Raw genomic sequence first — 23,923 nt, 5'->3', positions numbered from 1 at the left:
GGTTGTGGAAGCAGAGGCCGAAGGCTTGTGGTCTGTGCACTGTGCTATTGGACTCGCCAGAGCGGGTGCCTTGCATATTTCACGCAATTAGAATTAGAATCAGACATCTGGATATTGCTGCGTTTACTCAATTGATGTTTATTATCTGCAGGAAGTAGGAAAAAAAAATCAAAACAAACCAAAATTCCAGCTACACATTGAACTATACAGAGGGAGACAGAGAGAAAACACTGTCTTGGCCATCATTCTCACCACCACCACACCAGTCAATCCCTACATCTTCTGTAACACCCCACTGCCTCAGCTTAAGCTCTGCAAAGCCCTGCTCACCTGGTCCATAATCATTTCTGAATGCTATAGCCGGGCTCTCCTCCCCTGCAGAACCTGAGATTGTGGAGACAAGTGACCATTGTTCTTGTCACATGTGACTTACCCCACAGTTCTTCTCATTACCTCCCTAACTCACCAGAAATGCTCATCCGACTCCAAAGGTGACTGCACGGCACATGCAAGAAAGACTAATGCTATACCCCACTGCCATGTTATACTCAACTGCTAGTCAGCAGCCCGGCACAAAACCCCCTTAGCTTCTCACAGCTGTCCTCAGTGTGCAGCTTCACCTCTCCCAAGTTGGATTTGACACCTGAAAAGGAAATGGAAACAGATGCATGCTGACACAGGGGTCAAAGCAGCAGCCTTCCCTGTGCGATGCCCATCTCCTGCTTCAGTACATTGGCTGCTCAGCTGCCAGGCCTCACACATTTCTGCCAGCTACGTCTAGGCAGGTATGTCACCTGGAAAACACCAACAAAAAATGCCTTCATCTACTTAAAACCATTTCACAAACAGCTGCTGCTTCAGGCACCCAGTCAGTGCTCACACTAACCAGCAAGATGGGCGCACAGTCAGCTCTGAAAATTGACTCAGAATCGTGGAGCTGTGTTTGACTGAAGAGACTACATAGAAGGGTTGAACAATTTTAGCTGCACGAGGCCTTTTCTGAAGGTTTTCCTTCCAAATGTGCTAGAAGGACATGTGTGTGTGCTGTAAAAGCAGTGACTGCACCGCCTGGCTCAGGACACTGCTGCTGAGGGGACCAGAGGAGAACACAGCAGATGTTTTTTTTCCTGGTGTTAAAAAACAGTTGTTTTTTTTCCCCAGCAAACTGGAAGCGCTGCAGATCCACCGGGATGTGTGGAGCCAGTGGAGATACAGACGGTGCTCAATGTGCCAGGGAAGGGGAGAGACTTAGAAAGTATTTACAAGAGAATTTGCGAAGTACTCACCTAGAAAATCTCGAGTGCATTGTGTCCCTTTCCAAATGCTGCAGTAAACATTACTGAAGGCAATTCCGTACCATTTCTTACATCTTAGCAGATTGCAAACCTAGGGCTATTAGGTCTGCCCTGCCAAGGGCTATCAAGGGCTACCAAGTCTACCCGTATGGGCCACCAGGTGTACCCGGTATTCCAAGCGGTTACTAGGGGTACCAGGTCTACCCAGACAATACCCAGCAGACAGGTGCTACCAGGTCTACCCCGACAAACGCTACCAAGTCTGCCCGTACCTGACGGCTCCCTGACCTACAGACAGACTGCCAGGTCTATCCTGGCGTGCTATGCGGAAGTCCATGGCCGTTTTGCCTGTGCATTTTTGGCTATTTCTAACCCTTTTAAAGCCATTTTTTTTTCATTTTTAGCCCAGCTTTGCTATTTCTAACCCGATTTAAGCCATTTGGGGGTATTTCTAGCTTGCCTTTGCCCATTTCTAACCCGGTTTTAGCCGGTTTTGGCACTACCTCTCAAAAGACCCGCCCCGCCAGTCGCGGGCTGGGCTGTGCGGAGCTGCTGCAGAGCTCTGCTCCACCGCCTCCTGTAGCCAGGTCTACTTACTAGGGCTACCAGGTCTATCCCGACAGGCGTTTATGGCCCTCAGGCCACCAGGTCTACCCTTACTAGGGCTACCAGGTCACCCCGGCAAGCGCTACCAAGTCTACCCGCACGGGCTGCGGCTACCCGGCCTACCCTGGCATGCTGCTCTGGCTATGGCCGAGCGCGTTTATTTCTAAACCGTTTTAAGGCGGTTTTTGCCATTTTTAGCCCAGCTTTGCTATTTCTAACCCGGTTTAAGCCATTTTGGGGCATTTCTCACCTGGTTTTTCCCTGTTTGACTCCGTTTTCGCCATTTTTGGCACTACCTCTCAAAGATCCGCCCCCCTTGGCCCCTCCCCCCTGCGCTGCCAGCCAGTCGCTGCCCTCCTCCCAGCCGCCCGTTCTCCCCTTATTAGTGAGGTGACAGGGCTTCATTCACTGAGTGCTGTTACGTGACGTCACGGGCTGGGTGGTGCGGAGCTGCTGCAGGGCTCTTCTGCTCCGCCGCCTCCTGTAGCCAGGTCTACTTACAAGGGCTAACAGGTCTACCCCGACAAGTGCTACCAAGTCTACCCATACCTTAACCTACCTCCATTGGCTAGAGCTCCCGTCCACCGATGTTTGGACACACGGTGGCAGCACACGTTCACCTTTTAGGTGCCCCAGAGGCAGCGGGCTCCGAATTTAGCAAATTGCAAGCCCTAGCAGATTGAAAACCTCGGGCTGTCAGGTCTCAGATTTCAATCGGGTCCAATGCCCTCCGACGCTGCCCTGCTGGGTCCTAGAGCCCGAGTGTAGGACACAGAATCTCGGAATGAGTCGGACTGGAAGGAACCATAAAGCTCATCAGTTCCAACCCTCTGCCATGGCCAGTATGCAGATGGAGTTTTTGGTGACAAAATGAGGGTAGATTGCCATGTTGGTGGCACCACTGCGGAGCTCACCATGTGTAGGTGATGTCCAGCATCATCTTTCTCTCCTGGAGGAGGGGCTGAGGGGCTGGACGTTCACACTTTGTCAGCTGTGCTCCAGTATACCCAAAAGCCCTCACCAGAGAGGCAGACCTGGAGAAGGGCATAGTGAAGCACCCTCCCGCATTGCTGCTCCCCGGGGAGGCCCTCTTCTGATGCCACCAAGCCAGGCACCGAGAGGTTAAATACATTTTACAAAATTTACTTATAAATAAAAACATAAAATTACCAGTAATACACCTTGGTTGCCAGAAAGAACATCCAAAAAAACCCCGGAGAAAAGTATGTACAGGCACCGGGAGTGACAGACCTGCAATGCAGAAGGTCACACACAGCGTTGTGCAAAGGCAGCACTGCGAGGCCTTGGGTGGTTACACCATAGAGCAGGGGCTGGGGAAGGACAAAGGGCTGGGGAGGAGACAGGGACGGGGTGATGCGGACCTGGGATAGTGGCACGGAGGCCAGCAGGAGCAGGAACCAGGATGGGGCAGGTAGTTGTGGGCATTGCTGGGACAGGGCAGGCAGTCCACTCTCCTTGACACTCCATGTGTTTGGCACTGGCAAGCTCCTGGTCCTTTCTTGTGAAGCTGTCAGTGGAGGACTATGGCTTGGATAATGCAGAAAATCCCTTCTGGCCTCTCAAGAGGGAGAGGAGCCAGAGTGGAGCTGGGTGCCACCCTTTAACCACCATCGTCCAGCTCTCCAAAGCATCCTTCAGCAGGTCTGGGAGAAGGCTGGCAGACCCAGTGTGGTTCCAACCTACAGCCACAGTGCTGGAACTGGGATTTGAAATTGGCTTTTTTCCATGGGACCATGGCTAAGGATTTGCTTTGTGCCAGTTGGGATGCCCCAGGGCAGCGCAAATAGGGGGTACTTAGGGGCATTTGTGGAAGGCACAGACTGGTTTCTGTGTTGCTGTTACAGGCTGGCTGGAACGGTGTGAGGGATGCTGAATTCTGCTTGTGCACAGCTTAGAGCCCTTGGCTGAATCTATGTCATGGGATTGTGCAAGATTCCCCCTGGCAACCCTGGGATGGGGCTTCTCAGGCTGGTGCCCAGCTCGCTAGTGGGTTAAAAAACATAATGTAGGAAAAAAAAACATTGCATTAGCACAAAAGTGGTCCTGGCTGAAGACCTCCATCCAGGCAAGCTGGATGCTGGCTGATTCCTACTGAGCTGTGGTGGGACAGGAGAGTCACCACTGGTGACGTGCAGTGGAGCCTTGTTATCTGCTTGCTGGCAGCAGGATATTTTGAGAGAGGCTAGAAAACAAAATGACAGTGGTTGGTTTGGGGTTTTTCAACCAGGTCCAGATGATGGGATCCTGTGGCTGTAAGGGCACAGGAGGAGAAAAGGCAGCTGGCACTCCTGGGAGGGACGCTTGCCAGCGAGCATGTGAGAGCACATGGGGCAAACACAACTGATTTCCCCTTCAATTCCTTCAGTTGGACTGTGGCTTGCAAATTCCTGTTAATTCTTGAATCCAGTTGCCCATCTGGCAGATGGAAAAAGGGACACGGAGTCCTTGTCCATCAGACTGGGGAGCACTGGGCTCACCATGGCTGTGCAGGTGCAAGGAGGAGGGATGTGCCAGTGCAGCTGTGGCTAGGGGATAGGATGGGTGGGCTGTGCTTGTTGGTGAAAGTGACTTTTGATGGGGCACTGTTGGTTGTAGTAAGGTGGGGTGTGTGTGTGTGTGTAGGGTCCTTCCTGAGGCACTACAGAGGCCAAAGGATGGGAGAAGTGGATGTGCAGCCTGTGCTGGTGGCTGGAAGTGGCTCCTCGGTACCACAGGATCCCTGGGGATTGGCACCGACCGGAGGAAGGATAAGGAGGTGTAACAGCAGCACAATGCTTCCTCCAGGCTACAGCTGGAAACGTGCCAGATCTGATTCCTCTTGAAGACCATGAGAAGGGCTGTGGTGTCCCAGGATCCCTCCAAGCCTGGAGCAGAACGTCCCCTGCGAGTTTTGCATCATCTTGATACCTGACAGGAGATTATTCGCTAAAGTCCTGTTCCCTGACTACCTCCCTTGCCAGCTTCTCAGCCCAACAAGGGGGCAGAAGGAACACTGCTGAGGTGGGAGCAAGGAGGAGCTGCTGGCACGTCACCATTGGCACGAGTTGCTTGTTCACCTCTAACATGACAGGCTGTGGTGCAACACAGGGAGGGCTGTGAGCTGGCCAGGCCACCAGCTCTGCTAATAAATACATGGCTCATCTGAACTGTACAAGGTGCGGGGCAGTGCTTCTTGCCTGAGAGAGATGCCCACCCCGAGCTGCATGGAGGAGAAGGCAGACCTGGCTCAGATCTCGGTGGCAATGATATCCTCATAGGGGACATCTGTGCCAGGTATGTCCAGCTCAACAGGTTCCCTGCCATCTTCCCCTGTGGCAAGCTGCTGCAGCATCTTCTCCATATTCTGGTTCCTCTTGTACATGTGCAGGTAGCTCTGCTGCAGCTGCTTCTGGTAGTGAATCACTTTCTCCTTCTCCTCCTTCCATGTCTGCCGCTCATGCTGGAAGCTGGAAGTCATCTGCTCATTGTTGTCCTGCTCAGCCTTCAGCTCTGCTCTCAGTCTCTCCACCTCTCCCTGCAGGGCTTGAGCATTGTCCATCATGGGGCAGGGCCTGGCCACCTCCCGGGCTTCACTCAGCTGCTCCTTGAGGATGGCTAGCTCCGTCCGCAGGTCCACGATCTCCTGCTCCAGCAAGTTCACCTTCTCCCTCAGCAGCTCAGACTCGTTCTTCTTGCGCTGGAGCTCGTTCTCACACACCTCCAGCTCCATGGCCTTGGTGTGCAGGGAGCTCTCCAGGTCCTGGGTCTTCATTTCCAGCACTTCCATCTTCAACCTTATCTCCTTCAGCTGAGCCTTTAGGCTGAGGATCTCAGTGGTCTTGCTGTTGAGCTCTGTCTGGGATTCCTTCAGCTGCTGCTTCAGGAGAGAGATCTCCCCTGACTTCTGGCACACCTAATGGGAGGAATGCAGCACCAAGTTAGGGCTGCATGTCAGAGAAAGCCCACAGCACCCATGGTACCCCATGCAACCCATGCTGGGCACAGCTGGAACAGCATGTGGAGACCCTGGCTGTGAAATTCCACCCAGGGAGATGCCCCAGCACTGGGAGCAATGCCCTGGGCTCTTTGGGAGCTGGAGGGGACCCCATGCTCTCCATGCATCAACACCCCAGCTGACACACAAGGCTGCTGGTGAAGATTTAAGGAGCTGACACCCTCAGTTGAGGTGTGGAGATGGAGGGTGTTGAGGAAATGCTCAAGTCTCCATATCCTGTCCAACATGTTTGCTGAAACCACTGCTCACATGGTCAGTTAAACTGGCTGAGCTCGTTTCACAAGCAGACACTCAACGGCACCCCTCAAAACTGCAGCTGGGAGGAAAGCACATAAATCCCACTGGAGCCTAAAGCGTTGCTGGTACAGGTCCTCCTGGGGACAGCTTTTGGGGGTTTGGTGGGACACTGCAGCTCCAATTTAGGGAGGATCTGAGAACAGCCTGGAAAGGTGGCTTGAAATGAAAATAAACTAGAAATATTGAAAGTGATAAGAGAAATCCTTGCATGTGAGGGGGTGAAGCTGAGCACCATGCTTTTTGAAGCATTCTAGGCAACAGTTATAGTAAACTATAGTGAAAACAGCTGTAGTGAAATGACATTGGTGTGTGTTGTTCAGGCTCACAGGCTCACATCTGAATTTTCAGCAGTTTAATGGTCTTTGTTCAGTGAGCCAAATCAGTGGGAAAAATAAGCTTAAGCAGAGAGTGGAAGGCTTTACTGCTCTCTAATAAATGGCCCTGCAAGTCCAAGTAGTTCCTATTTACAGGTGGGAAGGCAGCTTTACTAATCCTTTGGGGCAAATAGCCAAAGTTGTTTTAGTGACTGGGGTTTTTTATGCAGCAGTTGTTTCCTTATAGGATGTGAAGTGCTGAGGAGTTCAGAGGGGCACTGAGTCACTCAATCACTGTTTACAGAGCCTCCACGTGACAGGCGAGGGCTTTCCTTGGATTTAATATCTCCTACAGCCTGGCCTTAGTGAGTGCACCATCTGCTCCTCTCAGGCCCTCTGTGGTCTGAGCTGGGTGCAGGTATGGACACGGAGAAGAGCTGTGTGGTGTATTACTGGTGCTGGAGCTATCTCCTTCCAGGCACATGCTTTGCTTTGGGCATTGGAAACCCAAGATGCCACTCGGTGCCACTCACCTCCCACTGGGTCTCTTCCAGTGCCGGGGCAAAGCTGGTCTTCTCCTTCTCATAGGATCTCAGCTTGGTCTCCAGCAGGTTTTGCTCTTTCATGAGTTTCTCCAGCTCCTCCCGGAGCTGCTGCTTTTCCTGCTGCAGCTGAAACACCTGGAGATGAAAGACCTGCTGTGTCCGCTGGGTTTTCTGCAAGGTTTGCTTGAGCTTGCTATTGCATTTCTGCTTGAGGCCCTCCATCTCTTCCTTGCAGTGCCGCTGCTTCTCTTCATAAGCCTGGCAGGAGCTGAATTCCTTCTCCTCAAAGCTTGACTGAAGCTCCTGCAGCTCCTCTTCCCTCTCTAGAAGCTTCTGCTCCAGCTCCTGGATGGTGGACTCATCCATGGAGATGGGCGAACGGATACAAGTGGTCTTCTCGGCAGCGTGGTTGGGGGCGGCTTTCCCAGGGTTAAGGATCTTGTTGCCTCCATCTGAGAAGGACATGGCCTTGAGGCTCATCATGTTGCTGTCCTGGATGATGGCACACTGCAAGATGTTGTGGGCTGAGCCCCCAAAGCGGCTGATGGGTCCCATTGGTGTGACGAGGGGATCAAGCTGGTAGCTGCTGCTGGTGCTGTGGGTGGGGAGGCTGGACATGGAATTCCTCCCGGAGTCAGACAGACCCCCTGAGCACAGCACTGGCTTCAGCTCCTGCTCCTTGGCTTTGTCAGGGGGCTGCAGCTGCTGGGAGAGGTGACCCCCATTCTCTGTGGATGACTGGAGGATGGCGCCGGACCGGGGCAGCACCGGCTTGAAGGCAGTCGGTCTTGCAGTTGGCTTCTCTGCACCCTGGGGAGAAGAGAAAAGAAGAGACATCAGCATGGACCAGCACCACATCAACACCACCACCACCTCCCTATCCCTCTGTCCCCAAGGACAAGACCCCCATGGCTGGGATGGCTCAGGTCTCCATCAGGGACCAAAAGCTCAAGAGGATGCTGATGGCTAAAATAGCCTGTTGGGAAGCAAATGGCACATTTGGAAATTAAAGGATACAGATCATATTGCTGATCCGAATTCCTGAAAGAAGAAGGTGGCAGAGTGCCTCCAGCACCTCCCTGCTGCCCCTCTCATCCCGCTTCTTCAGCACAAACTTTCTCTGAGCCTTCTCCTGGACCAGAACAGCCCTGCAGTGGGGCCTGCACCCACTTGGAGGGCAGATGTGGTCCAGTGGGATACCCCCTGATTCTGGGATGCCATCTCCCCTACTAACCACTTCCAGCTGACTAGGAAAGGGCATCAGCTTCTGCGGTGTGGGTGTCCCAAAGTCCATAGCACTGGTCCCGGCTTGGCTGCCCAGCTCCACGCCAGCAAGCGAGGTATAGTCTGCTCGGTGGGAGCCATGAGATTTCTGGCTGACCTTGATGTAAAAGAAGTCCTCATTCTTGCTGCTTTTGGAGCTGGATTTGTGGCTGGAATCTTGGGAGAAGCCAAAGCGGAGCAACCCGTCTGAGTACCTGTTGAGCTTCTTCAAGTGGGATGACTTGCGGAGCTTGTACTGGGAGGCTCGGCAGTGCTTGCTGTGGAAGCTGTGGCCAGAGATGAGGCTACTGACACTGCCCATGCTGCTCCCAGGCAGGGGGCATGCGGCAGGGGGAGCAGAGCCCAGAAGAACCGTGGCACGAGGGCTCCGGGCAGCGAGTACAGACAGCAGCTGCTGCAATCATAGCAAAGACCTCACTGTGCTAGGAAGCTGCAAGCCTGAGGAGGCAAAGAGAGGAGCAGGGTGAGGAAAAGAGGCCTGGGAGGTGGGCATGATGCTGTGCCTGTGAGCTGGGCATCAGTGACTTCTGATGGTGGTACCCCACTGCCAGCCCAGGGCAGCTATTCCCCATCCCTCTGCAGAAGCCCTGTGTAAAGGAGGATGGCAGACAGAGAAGAACAGGGCTTTCTTTTGTGCCTGTGGATGTCTGCAGGAGCCTCCCACAGTCTGTGTCCCCCAGGCTGGCTGGCACCTGCCATTGCACAGTTCCCAGTTGGATGGGTACATCCTGCCTGGTGCCTGAGCTCATCAGGAGCTCCTGGGTACAGTGCACCCGGATGAGGCCAGGAGGGTTGGGAGACACAGGAGCCCCTGAAAATGAGAGGAGGAAAAGGGATTTGTAGTGATTTTTAGGTGCCTGATAGGCAGTCATTTCTATGAGCACACATGCTTCCTGCTTATTCCATGCCAGATGTATCCCATCTCCTGACAGCCATGCTCGGGACTGTAAGCTGCAGTCACAGCCTCTCCTGCATCAGCCTGTGGCTCCCTAATTTCTCTCCAATTTTTAGTGCTCCTCTTAATCTACCTGAAAAGGGCTGCTGTGAGGCTTAATTACACTTAATGTCTGTGCAGCACTTAAGATGAGAGGCGTTATGTGCGTGCTGAGTATTGTGAACACAGTTCAGAGGTATGCAGAGCTATGCATTAATTCCCTTTGCTATGGCAAAAAAAAACATAAAGCCCCAGCTCCTAGTGGCCTTTGGATGCTTGGCTCCCTGTGTCAGAGCTATAATGGAGATGCACCTTCCATCTAGATAATTAAAGGATCAGGAGACCAGGAAAATGCTGCTTGTAGGCAGAAGTTAGAGCATAATCAAAATGAGCTAAATCCTGTTTGCACAGGATGATGACAGAGGAAATGTTTCTGCATGGAAAAGAGCTCAAAGCTCCTGCTTTCAGTGGTGACAGTAATGCAAGGTCCAGCTCTTCTCCAGAGCTGCCCATGGTGGGTTCCCATCAGCCAAACAGGCATCCAGGGGGTAAAATGTCCCCTAGCAATTGGGAGAGGGTTGAGTGGTAGAAGAGGTGCAGGCACAATGTGCCAGGGCATCCTCACTGCCTCATCCTCATGGTCTAGAGAGTTGCTCCTATGCTTTTCCCATTCTTCATGTCCTGCCTTATGCTCTGGTGCAAGCTCCTCTGCATCCCGAACAGGGTAACACAAACTGTGCTTATCCCTCAGCTTTATTTTTTTCCTTTTTGTCTGTGTTCTGAGGATCCAGGTTGATTAAGTGTCAAAGGAAAGTCCCAGAAAGACAGAATATCCTCTTTAATCCCTAACTCCATTTTGGGGGGATTAAGAGAAGTAAGTAAGAACTGAGGTGTGAACTGGTGCCTGGATGCTGATATGCTAAAAATTATCAATGACTTTGGCTTCATTCATTTTTACTGTGTAAGAGGCATAATGGAGGAATAATGGAAGGGGAAGGAATTGCTGCAGGGAACAGGATAATTGGCACAGGAGGTGGCTCTGCCAGCACATGTTCCAACACCATGCTGGTGTGTGTGAGCCTGCACAAGAGGAAAGGCAGTTGCACAGCAGGAAAGCTGCCAGCTATAGTGACAGCATCCCAGAGACAGCATTCAACATGTGCAAGTAGAGGGGGAAACAGCTGCTGTATTTATGTGCACCTATGGCCAAGGTGTCAGGGAGGTTTGATGCCTTAAAGCACAGCATTTTGCAGAGTGCATAGCCCTGGTGCTCTGGGATGTCGGGCTCACTGTCCCCATGGCCAGAGCATCAGTTCCTTTGGATAGATGCACCCTTGGGTTTTGCTTTCCTGCAGAAGATAGGAGAAACATGGGGAGGGAATGGTAGGACTTTCCAGGCTTTTGGCAGTAGGTGTTTCAATCAATCCCAGCCCTCCTACACATCCCTGAGAGGGTTGGGCATGTCTTTTTCTTCTCCTTCCCTCTTTTGATTTAAAAATGAGTACTTGGAAAGCTGTGGAGTTGGTATCCATGCACAGCATTAGCAGAAAGAGGAAAGCTCTGGAGACAGCACAGCTTGGAGTGCAGCAAGGGAGCAGAGGGTACAGGCTTCTGCTCCAGCTCCAGGGCACCTCCAAAAGGTCTTGTCCCTCTTCCTTGTTCAGCCTCTGGGGCACATGCTTGTGTCTTCCCCTGTGTCAAATCTAGTGACTGTGACTGTGCAGGGAACCAGACTGGTTTGCTGAGACACACAAAAACTAGTTGCGTATACACATATATATTTAGATGTTTGTATGCATTTTAAGAGGTTCTGCATGCTTGGCAACAGTCACAGTTCAGTTAGATTGAACATACTGCATGTATGAAGGGGGTTGGAAAAAAAAGGATAAATATGTAAGCAATACTGAGAGTGCAGGGTCTGAAAATGCCCCAGGAATGGTGTGTTGGGGCTGGAACTGTGCATGTCCATGAGGTCTGTGTGTGGCTGATGGTGTGTGATGATGATGCCACTGTAGCAGCCTGTCTCTGCAGCTGAACCCAGATGCTACAGCCCCACATATTTAGCCCTGTGCTCAGTGTGATTACTTTGAATGCAATTTGCCTTGTCACTCACCAATTAATGAGGACAGAAAGCCAGAAAAGGCATGAGCTTTTCCCTCTTGCCCTGCTGCCTCCAGTGCATGAGCCCTTTAAAACTCTTTTTGGCACTGTGGTGGGGAGGGGGTTCTAGGGACAGCCCTAGCCCCTCAGTTGGATTACTGGGGAGACACTGTGCCGAGGGGCACTGCCTGTGCTCCATGAACCTTTGTGGGACTGCTAACAAAACCCATTGAGGTGGAGTGGTTAGTGGGGGTCTGGCAGTGGTCACCCATGGGACAGACCCCAAATAAACACCCAGGCAGTGTGGGCTAAACCTGTGGGATCAGGGGTGAACACATGGATGCACCCACTCTTGCTTTTGCAGAAACAGAGAGGGAAAAATGAATGGCATCTCACAGTCATTGCAGTTATGCCTACCCTGGGATCGCACACAGGAGTGCGACTCTCCCCATCACCTCCTTTCTGAATGGGCTGTGGGAATTTAATCTTATCTCCTTTGCTGCACTGTTTCTCTGAAGCCTTTCCCTCCTCCCTGTTTTCACAGCCAGTAACTTTCTCTCTGCCTTCCCCAGACAGGTCACCTTATAAAAGCCTTCTTTTCCTTCCTGGCTTCGCATTATTACTCCCTCCCTGCTGATCCTGTTCTTCTCTCCTCTGTGAAAGCTTCCTTCTCCCCTGCACTCTCTCACCTACTCTTTTTTCCCTCTTGAATCATTATTCATAATTTCCGTGCAGATGCACCCACACATTTTGGTGTTTGTTGGGAGAGGTACAGATAATACAGAAGCAGTAGCAGATGCCAAGAGCCTGGATCCAGGAGCAGCCTCCTTCCTCTTTCCCTCAATCACTGCCAGGTAATGTGCCCTTTTCCTTGGTAATTTGAGTCTTTGAGACACCAAGAATGTGGCCCCAGGTTAAAATATGGTCATTTCCATGGTAAAAAAAGCCATCCACCTACTACTTGAAGCATCTGACATGTTTTAATGAAGAGAATGGCTTAATCCAAAACTTGTGAGCGCAGCAATTCCAGTAAGCTGGATTTGGAATCTGCAGCCAAAGCTGGGTTCTGATTTCAAGGCCCCCAGACACTACCGAACACCAGGCTGCTGAGACTGACCCACGTCCGACTGCACGAGCATCTGCCTGTCCCTGCTCAGACTTATTCTTCCCGTGCCCAGCTGGAGCCAAGCTCCCTGAAATCTACTCATTTCGATCTCCAAAGAACTGGCATCAATAGGGCTTGGAAAGCCACATCAGCAGAGCCGACCTTGCCCCCACCCTGTAATCTTCCCCCTAATGGTGCTAATGGGTATGAATTAAAACACCCGCCCAGGCAGATGCCGTCCTTGTGGTGTTCAATTGTGGCTTAGTGCCGGCAAAGGGCCCCGTTACAAGCCTTTCATTCACTCTAATTCATTGTCCCCCACTCATTCACTGACATTCATTGGAATCATTTTGATTGGAGGCAGGGAATGAATTGAGTACCGGATTCATAAAGCACACCATGTGTTCTGTCCTGATTTGTCATTAGTGGAGGGGGACACTCCAGATGAAGAATAACCAGCCTCAGTTACATCTACTCTAATAGTCCAGGAGTCCATCACACTTAATGTTATTTCAATGAACACTAAGAGAATTCGCACCCACTGCCTGGTGCTTGTTAGAGGATCCAGCAGGCTTTCTGCCTGGCTTTGGCAGGCGGTTGAGTGGGCCTCATGCCAGCGCAGCAGTAGGAGACTGTGCCATGTCTCTGCCAGTGTCCCCTGGCAGCCATTTGTGCTCTTTTGCTATGACTGGTCATCCTGCTGCAGGCCCTGGAGGTGGTGCAATGGCTCTACAGGGAAAAAAGCAACCAAAAGCAATCTGCAGCCATTTGGAAGTCCATCAGCAGCACAGAGCACTGCCTCTTTGCATCCAGTTCCTGCAAGGAGGGTGGCTCAGGTCAAGGTCACTTATCATAGAATCCTAGAATGGTTTGGTTTGGAAAGGACCTTAAAGCTCATCCAGTTCCAAACCCCTGCCACAGGCAGGGACATCTTCCACTAAAACCAGGTCGCTCCAAACTCCACCCAGCCTTCTTCCTGCCAGCCACACTGGGAAATCTAAAAATCAACACTGAATTAAGCATTAGCTTTGGAAAGAGCTTTGAAGGAGCTCTGTACATCTCTCCTCCGTCCATTAAGCAAACAAGGCACCAATTGTGACCAGGCATGAGTCAGTGAGTGGCTTTAATAGGAGAGCAGGGCAAAATCATGTGTGTGATGATCTAGCAGCACTGAAGTGACTTGGCTTGAGCTATGTTTGGGGAAGCCAGTACTAGAAGAGGAATTTCTCAAATTAACAATGAATCATATTGTCAGAGTGAGCTTTATAGAGGATGTCAGCTCAACACCTGCTGTGTGGTGCCTGATTCCATGCTGTCTGGTCCCTATGTGGAGAGACAGCAGTGTTTTCCTGTGCCAGAGCCCCAGCTGAGCAGGGAGAGACTCCTGTTCCTGCTCAGGGGCAATTGCTCAACCACAGCAAATTGATGTAAGTTAGTAAAGTCCCATGACTTCCAATGTCTGTGTTTCTACAGAGCCTTGTGCTTTTTCTCCTGCAAATGCTTACTGGACAGTTAGCCTGAGCACAAACTAATAGCACCAGCAAATGTGTGGGCTAGAAAAAGTGATGCATTATTCTTCCTGTCTCCTGAGCCTGAGAGGGAATTAGAATGAACCTTATTGCTGGGGGCTGAAAAGCTGCAGCCTCAGCAACAGCAGTACTCCCAGGAAAAGCTGATGGTTGCCCTGGCAGCCCACAGGAAAGTCAGGAGGAGCAAAGTGACCTGTTGGGAGAGCGCTGGGGCAGCATAATTGATCCTTGGGCTCAGAAGGTCACTAGATGATCCAGTGATAGGATGCTGAAAAGCCCCAGCACAGCTGCAGTTTGTATTAATTAGCTTCATATGAAAGCAAATCCTAAAAGCATTAGCAAGAGTTGGGCTTGAGACAGTCCCAGCATACCTCCCACTGTCGCTGTACCTCAGGGAAAGCTATTCCCAGGAGGAGCTGGCCCCATACAGTGTCCTGCCCTTGCCAGATGCAAGCACAGCAGCAGCAGGGCATTGTGGGAATATCCCAGCACTGCTCCAGGAGCCTCATCCTCCAGTTATTACCACTTTAGTTTGGTCTAGAACTCTTCTTTATGATCCTGATGCCACATATTTCTGCAAGTAACCCTTGGTCCTACCCATGACATCCCCAGTTCTCTGCTCATCCCAGAGCCCAAACACTTTCTCACTCTGTTCTAGGTTAAATGCAACTCCAGGAGTCTCCAGTTCTGAACCTTCACTGCGAAGAAACCCAACCTGTTCCACCCAGAGCTCCTCATAGCTTCACCCCAACAGCTTCATCCCCAGAAGCCTCACTTCACACAGATTTTGGAGCTCAGCGGTGATTCAGCAGCCAAGCACAGCACCCACACAAGTCACATCAGTCATGCTCCTGGTACAGAGGTGATGCTTGTGTGAGACATAGTTAAATATTCCTGGGGTGGAGAAGCAGATCTTTTCAGTTTACTTAATTCCTAACAGCATCTGTCTTTTCCTGCTAATGAGGGACTAATACTGCAATTAAAGCCCTGCTAACTGGAAACTCAGAAGTGCTCTACTCACTGCTTTTGTCTTTTGCAGGTCTGCAGAGTCCTGGGGCTGTGGCAGGCACCCCGGAATGGTGATGCCAGCACCGGGGAATGGGCACCACCTCCAAACTGGTGAAGAGAAGGCTCAGGGGAGACCTTATAACAATATCTACCAGGGGCCACAAGAGATCTGGAGAGGGGTTTTGGAGAAGGGCCTGTAGTGACTGGACAAGGGGGAATGGCTATAACCTGCCAGAGGGGAGACTGAGCTGAGCTCTTAGGCAGAAGCTCTTCCCTGTGAGGGTGCTGAGGCACTGGCACAGGGTGCCCAGAGAAGCTGTGGCTGCCCCATCCCTGGCAGTGCTCAAGGCCAGGTTGGGCACAGGGGCTTGGAGCACCCTGCTCCAGTGGAAGGGGTCCCTGCCCGTGGTAGGGGCTGGAGCTGGAGGAGCTTTAAGGTCCCTTCAAACCAAACCAGTCTGGGATTCTGATTTCACAACCTTCCCGGACAGATACCATTGGTCCATGGGGAACAGCCAGGGCAGCCCTGCTGTATCACAGCACCCAGGCCACCAGCAGCCCCTGGTCTCCATCAGCTGCTTGCAGGACCCCTCTGTTAACAAGGCAAGTTTTGGGGATGGGGTTTTGTGTCCTGGGGATGCGGGTGAGGGGACTCCTATTCCCATCAAAGACATTGCAGAAGGTACTATCCATACTCTTCCATCCCTGTGAGGCTGGCAGGTGAAAACCAACCATTCCTTCCCTCAGAGGAGTGTGATGGGGCCCTCACATCCCTACCGCGGGTTAGTTATTTTGGGAATTGTCTGGAGCTTGCAGCTGGTGCTGGGGTGGGTGACAGCTGAGCATGGCTTTCAGTTGGGATCTGCGAGGCCCCTTCTCATGCATCTATTTCCAACCCTGTAAAACACAATCTGACAGGGTCTGGGGTGGGGTGGGCATCCAAAAAAGCTAGTTGCAAGGTACTGGCTTGGATTAGGCTGCTCAGGAGCTCTGTGCATCTTTCAGGTGCTTCTGAGCATGGTTGGGAAGGTGTTGCCCTTCTATCCCTGCCTGTGCAGTACTGATGCAGCAAGGTCCAATTGTCATAGCTGTAGCCCGTGTTACGAGCCAGACTGGTGAGGTTTGGTGTCCTATACGCCCCTCATGTGCTTTCTCCAGGGTCTAATTGATGGAAAGGGTTTGCCTATCCACCTAAAGATAGCTTCATGTAACTTGAGATGAGCCCGAAATACCTTTTCTCTCAGCTTTCCGCTTCCGCAAGCTTTGCATGTGTGTTCTTCTGTCTCCCTACTTATGAATAAAACAGCAACAAGTGACAGTAAGCCCATTTCTTTCCAGATTATGACAAGATGGAAGCATCAAGGGTTTCTTCTACAAGCCAGTCCCTCACCAACCTCCAGGAAATACCTGGACTAAAGCCCTTTCTTTAGGATAAAGCTTCAAAACCCCCACAACAGCACATGGGAGAAGCATCCTTTTCACGCACAGGGAAAATTTAGAAGTGGAGCTGAAGGCTGCCATAGAGACAAGGTTCTATTTGCAATCTTCTTGCCTTTTATTTTCTCTCCTCCTCTCCCAAGTGGTTGAGAAGCAGCCAGGAGCACAGCACCATTCCCTCCCATGCTCCTGCTGGCCATGGCTGCTCTATAAAGTGCTTAAGAGGCTTTGCTGGGTCCTTCACCTCCTCTAGCCTTTTGGCACCTCCTTGTTATATCTGGGGATCATAAAACAAATCTGTGCTGCTTCTCTCTCAGCCTTGTTGGGTTCATGTGCAACATCAGCACTGCCACAGTGCATGGACCCACCGTTTGCTCTCCCTTGCTCTTGGTGCTGGCCAGGCAGCTGAGGACATGAGCAGCCAAAGGCTGAGCTAGGGCTGGTTCTCTTGAGACATACTCCTGAAGTCATAGGCCTGCTGCAGTGGGAAGATTTAGCTGCTTCCCCAAGAAACATGAGAGGAAATAAGTGACCCTGGCAGCAGCTGAAAACCCTCAATCTCAGTCCTTAGCAGTAAGGCTGCAAATATCAGAGAAAGAATTTCTCTGAGGTAGGACCTGAAGATCTTCCAGTAAACTCAACTTCTCCATGTCAAGTCTATGCTTGGCTTCATAACATCTGAGCTCCACAAGTAAGATGTGCATTATTTATGTGCTGCCTTTCATTGTTTGATACCAGTTATGCTGTGGTTTGTCTAAATGCTGGGTATTTTTATACCCTGCATGATGTTCAGCCAAGGGGGAGCTGAGAAAAGGCAACTCCTGCATGCTGATCAGAAGCTAATCTCAGCCCTTGCTGTGAAAAGCATCTGCTGTGCTGCTGCTGTCTTCTCATCCTTCAACTCCCTCTCTTGCTTTCCAGCGTGTTACATGTCCCTGTCCCTGCTCTCCTCAATCAGGCTTCAGTGCAGCAGCCACAGAAGAAAAAAACCAAAAGGCAAATCCAATTTTTGATTCCTATTTTCCTCCTCCTCTTTTTTTCCTTTTCAAATTTGGCCCATTGTGAAAACCACCCCTTTAATGCCTGACTGCCAAATAGAGCAGTTCTCTCCAAAAAGAAATGTACATCAAAGTTGCAAGGAATATTCAACTAACCTTTAAAGGAGAACATCCGTAACTGGCTCACAGAGATGTCATTTAGTGTTTTAAAAGATAATAAACACAGGCACTTGCATTTCATGGGAGCATGTCTGTTAAGACAGTTCTGGCTGATGTCTTGCTCCAAGGCAATAAAATACCTAAACATTCCTTCCAACTTGCAATCTGAGATAGAATCTGAGATTTTATCTGAGGGTCCCTCTGAGGTTATCTTTGCTTAGGCAATAGGACTAGTGGCCAGATTCACCCCTTCTGCATCTAGGAAACCTCAATGAACATAGGATCATGTAATGGTTTAAGTTGGAAGGGAGCTTAAAGCTCATCCAATTCCAACCCCTGCCACGGGTAGGGACCCCTTCCACTGGAGCAGGGTGCTCCAAGCCCCTGTGTCCAACCTGGCCTTGAACACTGCCAGGGATGGGGCAGCCACAGCTTCTCTGGGCACCCTGTGCCAGTGTCTTACCACAATTATAGTGAAGATCTGTTCCTAATATCTAAAATACCACTCGTGGCAAACAGCTGTGTGTCACTGCACAATGTCAAGAAGAGAGACCTTTGGCAGGCTTTTACTCTTTCAGCAAGAGGGAGGTAAGTGCAGAGCTGCAGCTTGTCTGGCTCTCAGACCTGTGCGCTGCCAGTGTCCCATGGGAAGAGATGCTCCATGCTCCAAAAATCAGAGGCTCAAGAGATGAGGCTTTTTAAACAATGAATAAAACTTGCTACCGTCTGCTGGAAGGAGCCAGCTTTCACAAAGGCCTTACGCTGCTGAGACAAATGGAGATCTTTTAGCTCAGGAGAAAAACTTATGTGTGTGAGGAGGAGGAAGGTCTGAACCAGAATGCTGCTCTTGAAAGGACCTGGTTGCAAAGCAATGCAAGGTTGGCATTTGCTCCTGCAGCTCTGGAGAGATCGTAGCTCTGCTTGTGCAACAGGATGTCCCTTTCCCCCAGATTCTGCTCTCCAAACCAAGTAGTGGCCCTGTGTGCACATTCAGGACTTCCTAGAAACAATTTATCAAGCTTTCCTGCTCATTTGGGAGCTTTTAAGTGAGCAAGCACGAAACCCCAATGGTAGCAAACAATCTGTGTGGGAAAGACTGTGACCAATGGGATACAGCCCTAGAGGGCAGGGGCGGGGGGGCAAGACTTGGTTGATATTCAAGGATCACCTGCTACAAGCTCAGGAGTGTTGCGTCCTAACTAGCAGGAAGTGCGGCAGGAGGGCCAGGAGACCTCCATGGATGGATAAGGAGCTGCAGAGGAAACTTAGAGGGAAAGAAGAGGCTTATAAAAGGTGGAAGCAAGGACAAGTGGCTTGGGAAGAATACAGGGATGTTGTCCAGGAAACTAGGGACCAGGTAAGGAAAGCTAATGCCCAGTTAGAATTAAACTTGGCTAGGGTTGTGAAAGATAACAGGAAGGGATTCTATAGGTACGTAGTGAATAATAGACTAAGGACAACGTAGGCCCCCTCCGGAACCTATCAGGAGAACTGGCTACACAGGATTTGGAGAAGGCTGAGGTTCTTAATGACTTCTCTGCGTCAGTTTTTACTGGCAAATGCTGAGACCACACCACCCAAGTCTTGGAAGGCAGATGCAGGGACTGCCAGAATTAAGACCTTGGGCCCACTGCAGGAGAGGATCAGGTTTGAGACCATCTTAAGAATCTGAATGTGCACAGTTCCATGGGACCTGATGAAATCCATCCACGAGTCCTGAAGGAGCTGGCAAATGAAGCTGCTAAACCACTGTCCATCATATTTGGAAACTCAAGCCAACTGTATCCTGGGCTGCATCAAAAGAACCGTGACCAGCAGGTCGAAGGACGTGATCCTACCCCTCTGCTCTTGTGAGACCTCTCTTGGAGTATTGTGTGCAGTTCTGGTGTCAACATAAAAAGGACATGGAACTGTTGGAACAAGTCCAGAGAAGGGCCACGAGGATGATCAGGGGCTGGAGCACCTCCTGTATGAAGACAGGCTGAGAAAGTTGGGGCTGTTCAGCCCGGAGAAGAGAAGGCTGCATGGAGACCTCATAGCAGCCTTCCAGTATCTGAAGGGGGGCTTATAGGGATGCTGGGGAGGGACTCTTCATTAGGGACTGTAATGACAGGACAAGGGGTAATGGGTTAAAACTTAAACAGGGGAAGTTTAGATTGGATATAAGGAAGAAGTTCTTTACTGTGAGGGTGGTGAGGCACTGAAATGGGTTGCCCAAGGAAGCTGTGAATGCTCCATCCCCGGCGGTGTTCAAGGCTGGGCTGGACAGAGCCTTGGGTGATATGGTTTAGTGTGAGGTGGCCCTGCCCATGGCAGGGGGGTTGGAACTGGATGATCTTAAGGTCCTTTCCAACCCTATTCTATGATTCTGATTCTTTGTGCCAAATCTTTGTACATTTCCTGCTATTTTTAACTAATCTCTAATGGCAACAATCCACTTAGGTCCTGCAGCGCGCCTTCACTACTGCTCTCCATGAGTGCTCCATGCCTCTTCTCTGTATCTTGCCCCTTCCACAGGGAAGCTTTCTGTGCAGGTCTGGAAAACCCACGACATCAAACCCAAGGGCAGATGGTAAACACGTAACATCAAATAAACTGGAGGGGGAGAGGGGAGGGATTTTTAAGACATCTCAAGAGAAATATTTATAACCACCTATGCAAGTCAGTGGTTAGAGAGACGAGGGGAAAAAAAAAAAACCTCCGGGTTTCCCATCAGTGCTAAGCTTTTTCTAAGTACTGGAGGATTAAGAACTAGCTCCTTATGGTGCAGGGCATGGGCAGGTTGTGTAGCTCCGTTCTCAAGTAGTACATGGACACAGTCCTGTCTCTGCCAGCCTGTGTTGTTTGAGAAGCAATTATAGCACCAGTTTCCTGTAATGGCTGCAGTGATACTATCTTTTCGCACTTGTCCACGCAGCACCTTGCACTGCAGGCTCTCAGCTCTGCTGGGATGTCTGTGAGTGACTGAGAGTCCCAGTGAGTGAACCTGGAGCTCACTGCTGTTGGAGATGGGGACAGGATTTTGAATGGTCTCAAGGAAAGCAGGTATGTGATCCAGCCCCCACCTGGATCACACCAAGAGGGGCTGCTCTGCGGCTGCCCACCTCTACATGCCGCAGATGCCTCACCTAAGCTTGTGCTGAGCATGACTGTACCTGCCCGCAGCAAAACAGAGGCTTTCAAAGAGGGAGAAAAATTGTGATTTAGGGCAAGGGATATCGTCAGAGCCAGAGCTGCAAGAGGCACGGAATGGGAGAGCAGCAGCTCGCTGGGAATGCATCCCTGTCTCTGCCTGGTCCTGCTCTGCCATGGAGCACCTACAAGAGCTTGACTTCCCCCCTTCTCCAGTGCTGTGGTTCCTCTGCCCAAGCCTGGGGTGAGGGTCTGTTCCATGCACTCTCAGTCAGGAAACCTGCCCTGGAAGTCTCAATGCCTGTCTCGGTGGCTCACAGCAGAGCTGGATTCTTCTGAAATCTCATTTTCCTGCCTGAATTTCTCATTCATTTGCCTCCCACCACTCCACAGTGCTGCCTGGAAGGAAGAAGTGACTAAGGGGTGGGTGGAAAACAATGACTCAAAACCAATTTAGCACCCTGTGGTGCCAAAAGGAGGGGGTCAGCAGGGAGCAGGAGGGACACCAGAGCAGCCAGGGGCTCTGAGGGTGTGGGAGCTGCCCCTCAAGCATGTGTGAGCCACAGGGCTGTGGCTAGAGGCCTAGCAGGGAGTCAAGAGAATCTCCTGTAGCAAGCAATTGTGCTCCCGAGTGTGCTTTTGCAGCTGCCATTAATTGCCCCCACAGCTGATCTTGTACTTAGTTCTTTGTCCCACTGATTAATGGCCCTTTTGATTAATTGTACAGGTGATGCTGCAGAATGGCTAACGGAGAGGGACAGGGGGTGGTGTCTACAGAGCCTTAGAAAAGCCTGGCTATGGGTATAGGCGTGAGCTGAGTAGGTTGATGTGCTGCAGAGGGTCTCTGGAGATGGTGTGTGACAGTGCATGGCTGGTGTGGGAGTCTGGGGCCAAGCAATGATTTCAAAGGGAAGTTCATTGGTGCCTGGAGTGATGGTATCAGGAAGACAGAAAGTGGAGACTAACAAGGACTATTTTCCTCCTTCCTCTCCTTTCCTTCCTCTCATGTTCCACATATCTTGTGAGGAAAACAAGCTCTCAGGAGGAATTTGGACAACCACAGTCACTGTGGAAACGCAAGCCTGCTTGGGAAAACAGGTCCCTCTGTGGTGAGCACAGTCGCACACGTAATGAGGTCACAGGCCTCAGCTCACTTATGAACACAGGAGAGAAAGGGAGAAACCCCTCCTCAGTGCAGCTCTGCTGGGGTAGCCATGGCTGAGGGGTGTCTGGGGTCTGGCACTGCTGGAAGGGGCCGGGGGGGTGTTAGCAAAAGGGGACAGGAAACAGGAAACCAAATGCAAGCTCCCTGGGGAGAAAGGGTTTTGTGGCAGGGATGCTGCGGTACCACCACTGCAGCTGAGTTTATGTGGGCACAGTGGTGCTGGAGGGTCTAAAGGGAGCTGTCAGGGCTCTCCCACAGTCCTGAGAACCTCTGCGTGTGGAACTCTCCTGCCACACCACTGGGAAACCTGAACCTGTGGCTCAGCTGGCTGAGCACAGAAGGGAGCATCGGGCAGTGAGCTTGGGCCCTGGCTCCATGCTCATTTCCACGAACTGGCAGCTGCCAGGCTGTGTGGATCTGGCATCGATTGTCAGCAGAGTGAGAACAGCCCAGACGCTACTGCCTCAGCCCCCTCCAGCACTGCTCCTAAAGGCAGAGGTTAATTCTTGGCTTTCCAGGACCAGAGCACCCGTGTTCCTCTGGTCAGCAGTGACCTCCTGGCCATGCACTCCAAGGAAAGCCTTGACAGGCCTCCCTGGCCATGACTGCAGGCACCCAAAGTATGGCTAAACCTCTTCCAGCCATACCTGGCCGTGCACTAACACGCAGCGAAACCCACATCCAGATACCAGTATTTGCACCCAGAAATGTCTGATGCCCAGGCAAGCCCCAGCCTCTGCGCTTGCAAACTCTCTTCCACCCCCCATTGTCCCTTCTACCCCACGCACACAGGAGCCACCAGCAAATAACAATTTCCACGGTGGGCAGGCAGTCCCTTCTCCCGAGGGTGGCTCAATCTGAAGACAACAAACCAAAGGCATCTGCTTGCTCTTTCTCTTCCCAGAGAGTCTGGGGGCTGTGTAACCACAGCAGCCTGAAGCAAGCTGCCGAACAGGCAAAATTTTCTCCTTGTCTTGGAAAGTTGTTTTCCAGACTTCCGAGGAAAGTGAAGAGCCGGAGCTGAGCCCCGTGGGAGCCGCAGGAGGCTCCGACCTGGCAGAGGGATGCGCTCCTCTGTTCCGGCCATCTGTGATACGTTATGCCCAATCCCCGCACCCTGACACCGCGGCGTCGGGCCGGTGCCGTACTGAGCATCCCAACCCGGGATTTAGGGTTAAACCGGAGCGCGTTTAACCCCAAACCGACGCGCTGCCGTCGCAGGCTGGGGATCCCGGCCGCGCAGCGCAGTCCCGTCCCCCCTCTCTGCCCCGAGGACGGACTCCCGGGGCTGATCCCCCCCATTTCCCGCATCCCCTCCGTCCGCAGCCGCGGGGCTTCTCCCACCTCGGGTGTCTGCTGCTGCTTCCTCCTCCTCCTCCTCTCCGCGGCGGCGCGGCGCTCCGCGTGGTTCCCGATGCCCGCCCGGCAGCGGCATCCCCGGCGCGGCGGAGGAGGAGCCTGGAGCCCCACGCCCGCCCCGCCGCAGCCCCCGGCCTTTGTGTCCCGGCCCGCGGGGTGTCCCGGCTCCGCCCGTGTACCCCGGGATGGCTGCAGCCCCGCCGGGGACCAGTGGGACGGTGCAGGGCTGGGGACCGTGCGAAGGGGCCCGAGGCGTCTGGCGCACCGGTACCGCCGCTCCTACCCGGCGCTGGGATCGTGCCAGCGCCTTGGAAAGCACTTCGGGAAAAGAGGAGAGAGCCCGGGGAAAGCAGCCATCAGCCACGAAGCTCACCCGGCCGGAAAAGGCCTGGGCTGAAGTTCCTGTTTGGCTTGATTTGGAGCAGGGACGTGAATCCAAGTCTCCAATATCATAGAACCTTGGAATCATAGACTAGCCTAGGTTGAAAGGGACCTTAAAGCTCCTCCAGCTCCAACCCCTGCCACGGGCAGGGACCCCTTCCACTGGAGCAGCTTGTTCCAAACCCCTGTGTCCAACCTGGCCTTGAACACTGCCAGGGATGGGGCAGCCACAGCTTCTCTGGGCACCCTGTGCCAGCACC

The 23,923-nt window shown here is 52.0% G+C and overlaps 1 protein-coding gene across 1 annotated transcript; it reads right to left on the bottom strand.

Moving 5' to 3' along the window:
- Positions 1–3,647: 3,647 nt before the first annotated feature.
- Positions 3,648–23,493, bottom strand: LZTS1 (leucine zipper tumor suppressor 1). Its single transcript, XM_057412621.1, has 4 exons — positions 23,268–23,493; positions 8,307–8,794; positions 7,061–7,882; positions 3,648–5,814 (listed from the first exon to the last, which is right to left on the bottom strand). The coding sequence occupies exons 2-4, from the start codon at positions 8,655–8,657 to the stop codon at positions 5,149–5,151; spliced, it is 1,839 nt and encodes a 612-aa protein (XP_057268604.1). The 5' UTR covers positions 8,658–8,794; positions 23,268–23,493; the 3' UTR covers positions 3,648–5,148.
- Between the last annotated feature and the right edge of the window lie 430 nt (positions 23,494–23,923).

The sequence above is a fragment of the Pezoporus wallicus genome, unplaced genomic scaffold, assembly GCF_028554395.1.
Source record: "Pezoporus wallicus isolate ANWC-B61680 ecotype Strahan unplaced genomic scaffold, APGP_CSIRO_Pwel_v1 contig_13296, whole genome shotgun sequence".
NCBI lineage: Eukaryota > Metazoa > Chordata > Aves > Psittaciformes > Psittacidae > Pezoporus > Pezoporus wallicus.
Note: the sequence above shows the minus strand (reverse complement) of the source record. Positions and strands in the feature narration are given on the sequence as shown.

Bases quoted from the DNA above. Each gene is read 5' to 3' on its own strand.
- LZTS1 (XM_057412621.1), bottom strand. From the start codon at position 8,657: ATGGGCAGTGTCAGTAGCCTCATCTCTGGCCACAGCTTCCACAGCAAG. The intron at 7,883-8,306 runs GTTAGTAGGGGA...TCTTCTCCCCAG, and splicing joins TTCCTAGTCAGCTGGAAGTG to GGTGCAGAGAAGCCAACTGC. The intron at 5,815-7,060 runs GTGAGTGGCACC...TCCTCCCATTAG, and splicing joins TGGAAGAGACCCAGTGGGAG to GTGTGCCAGAAGTCAGGGGA.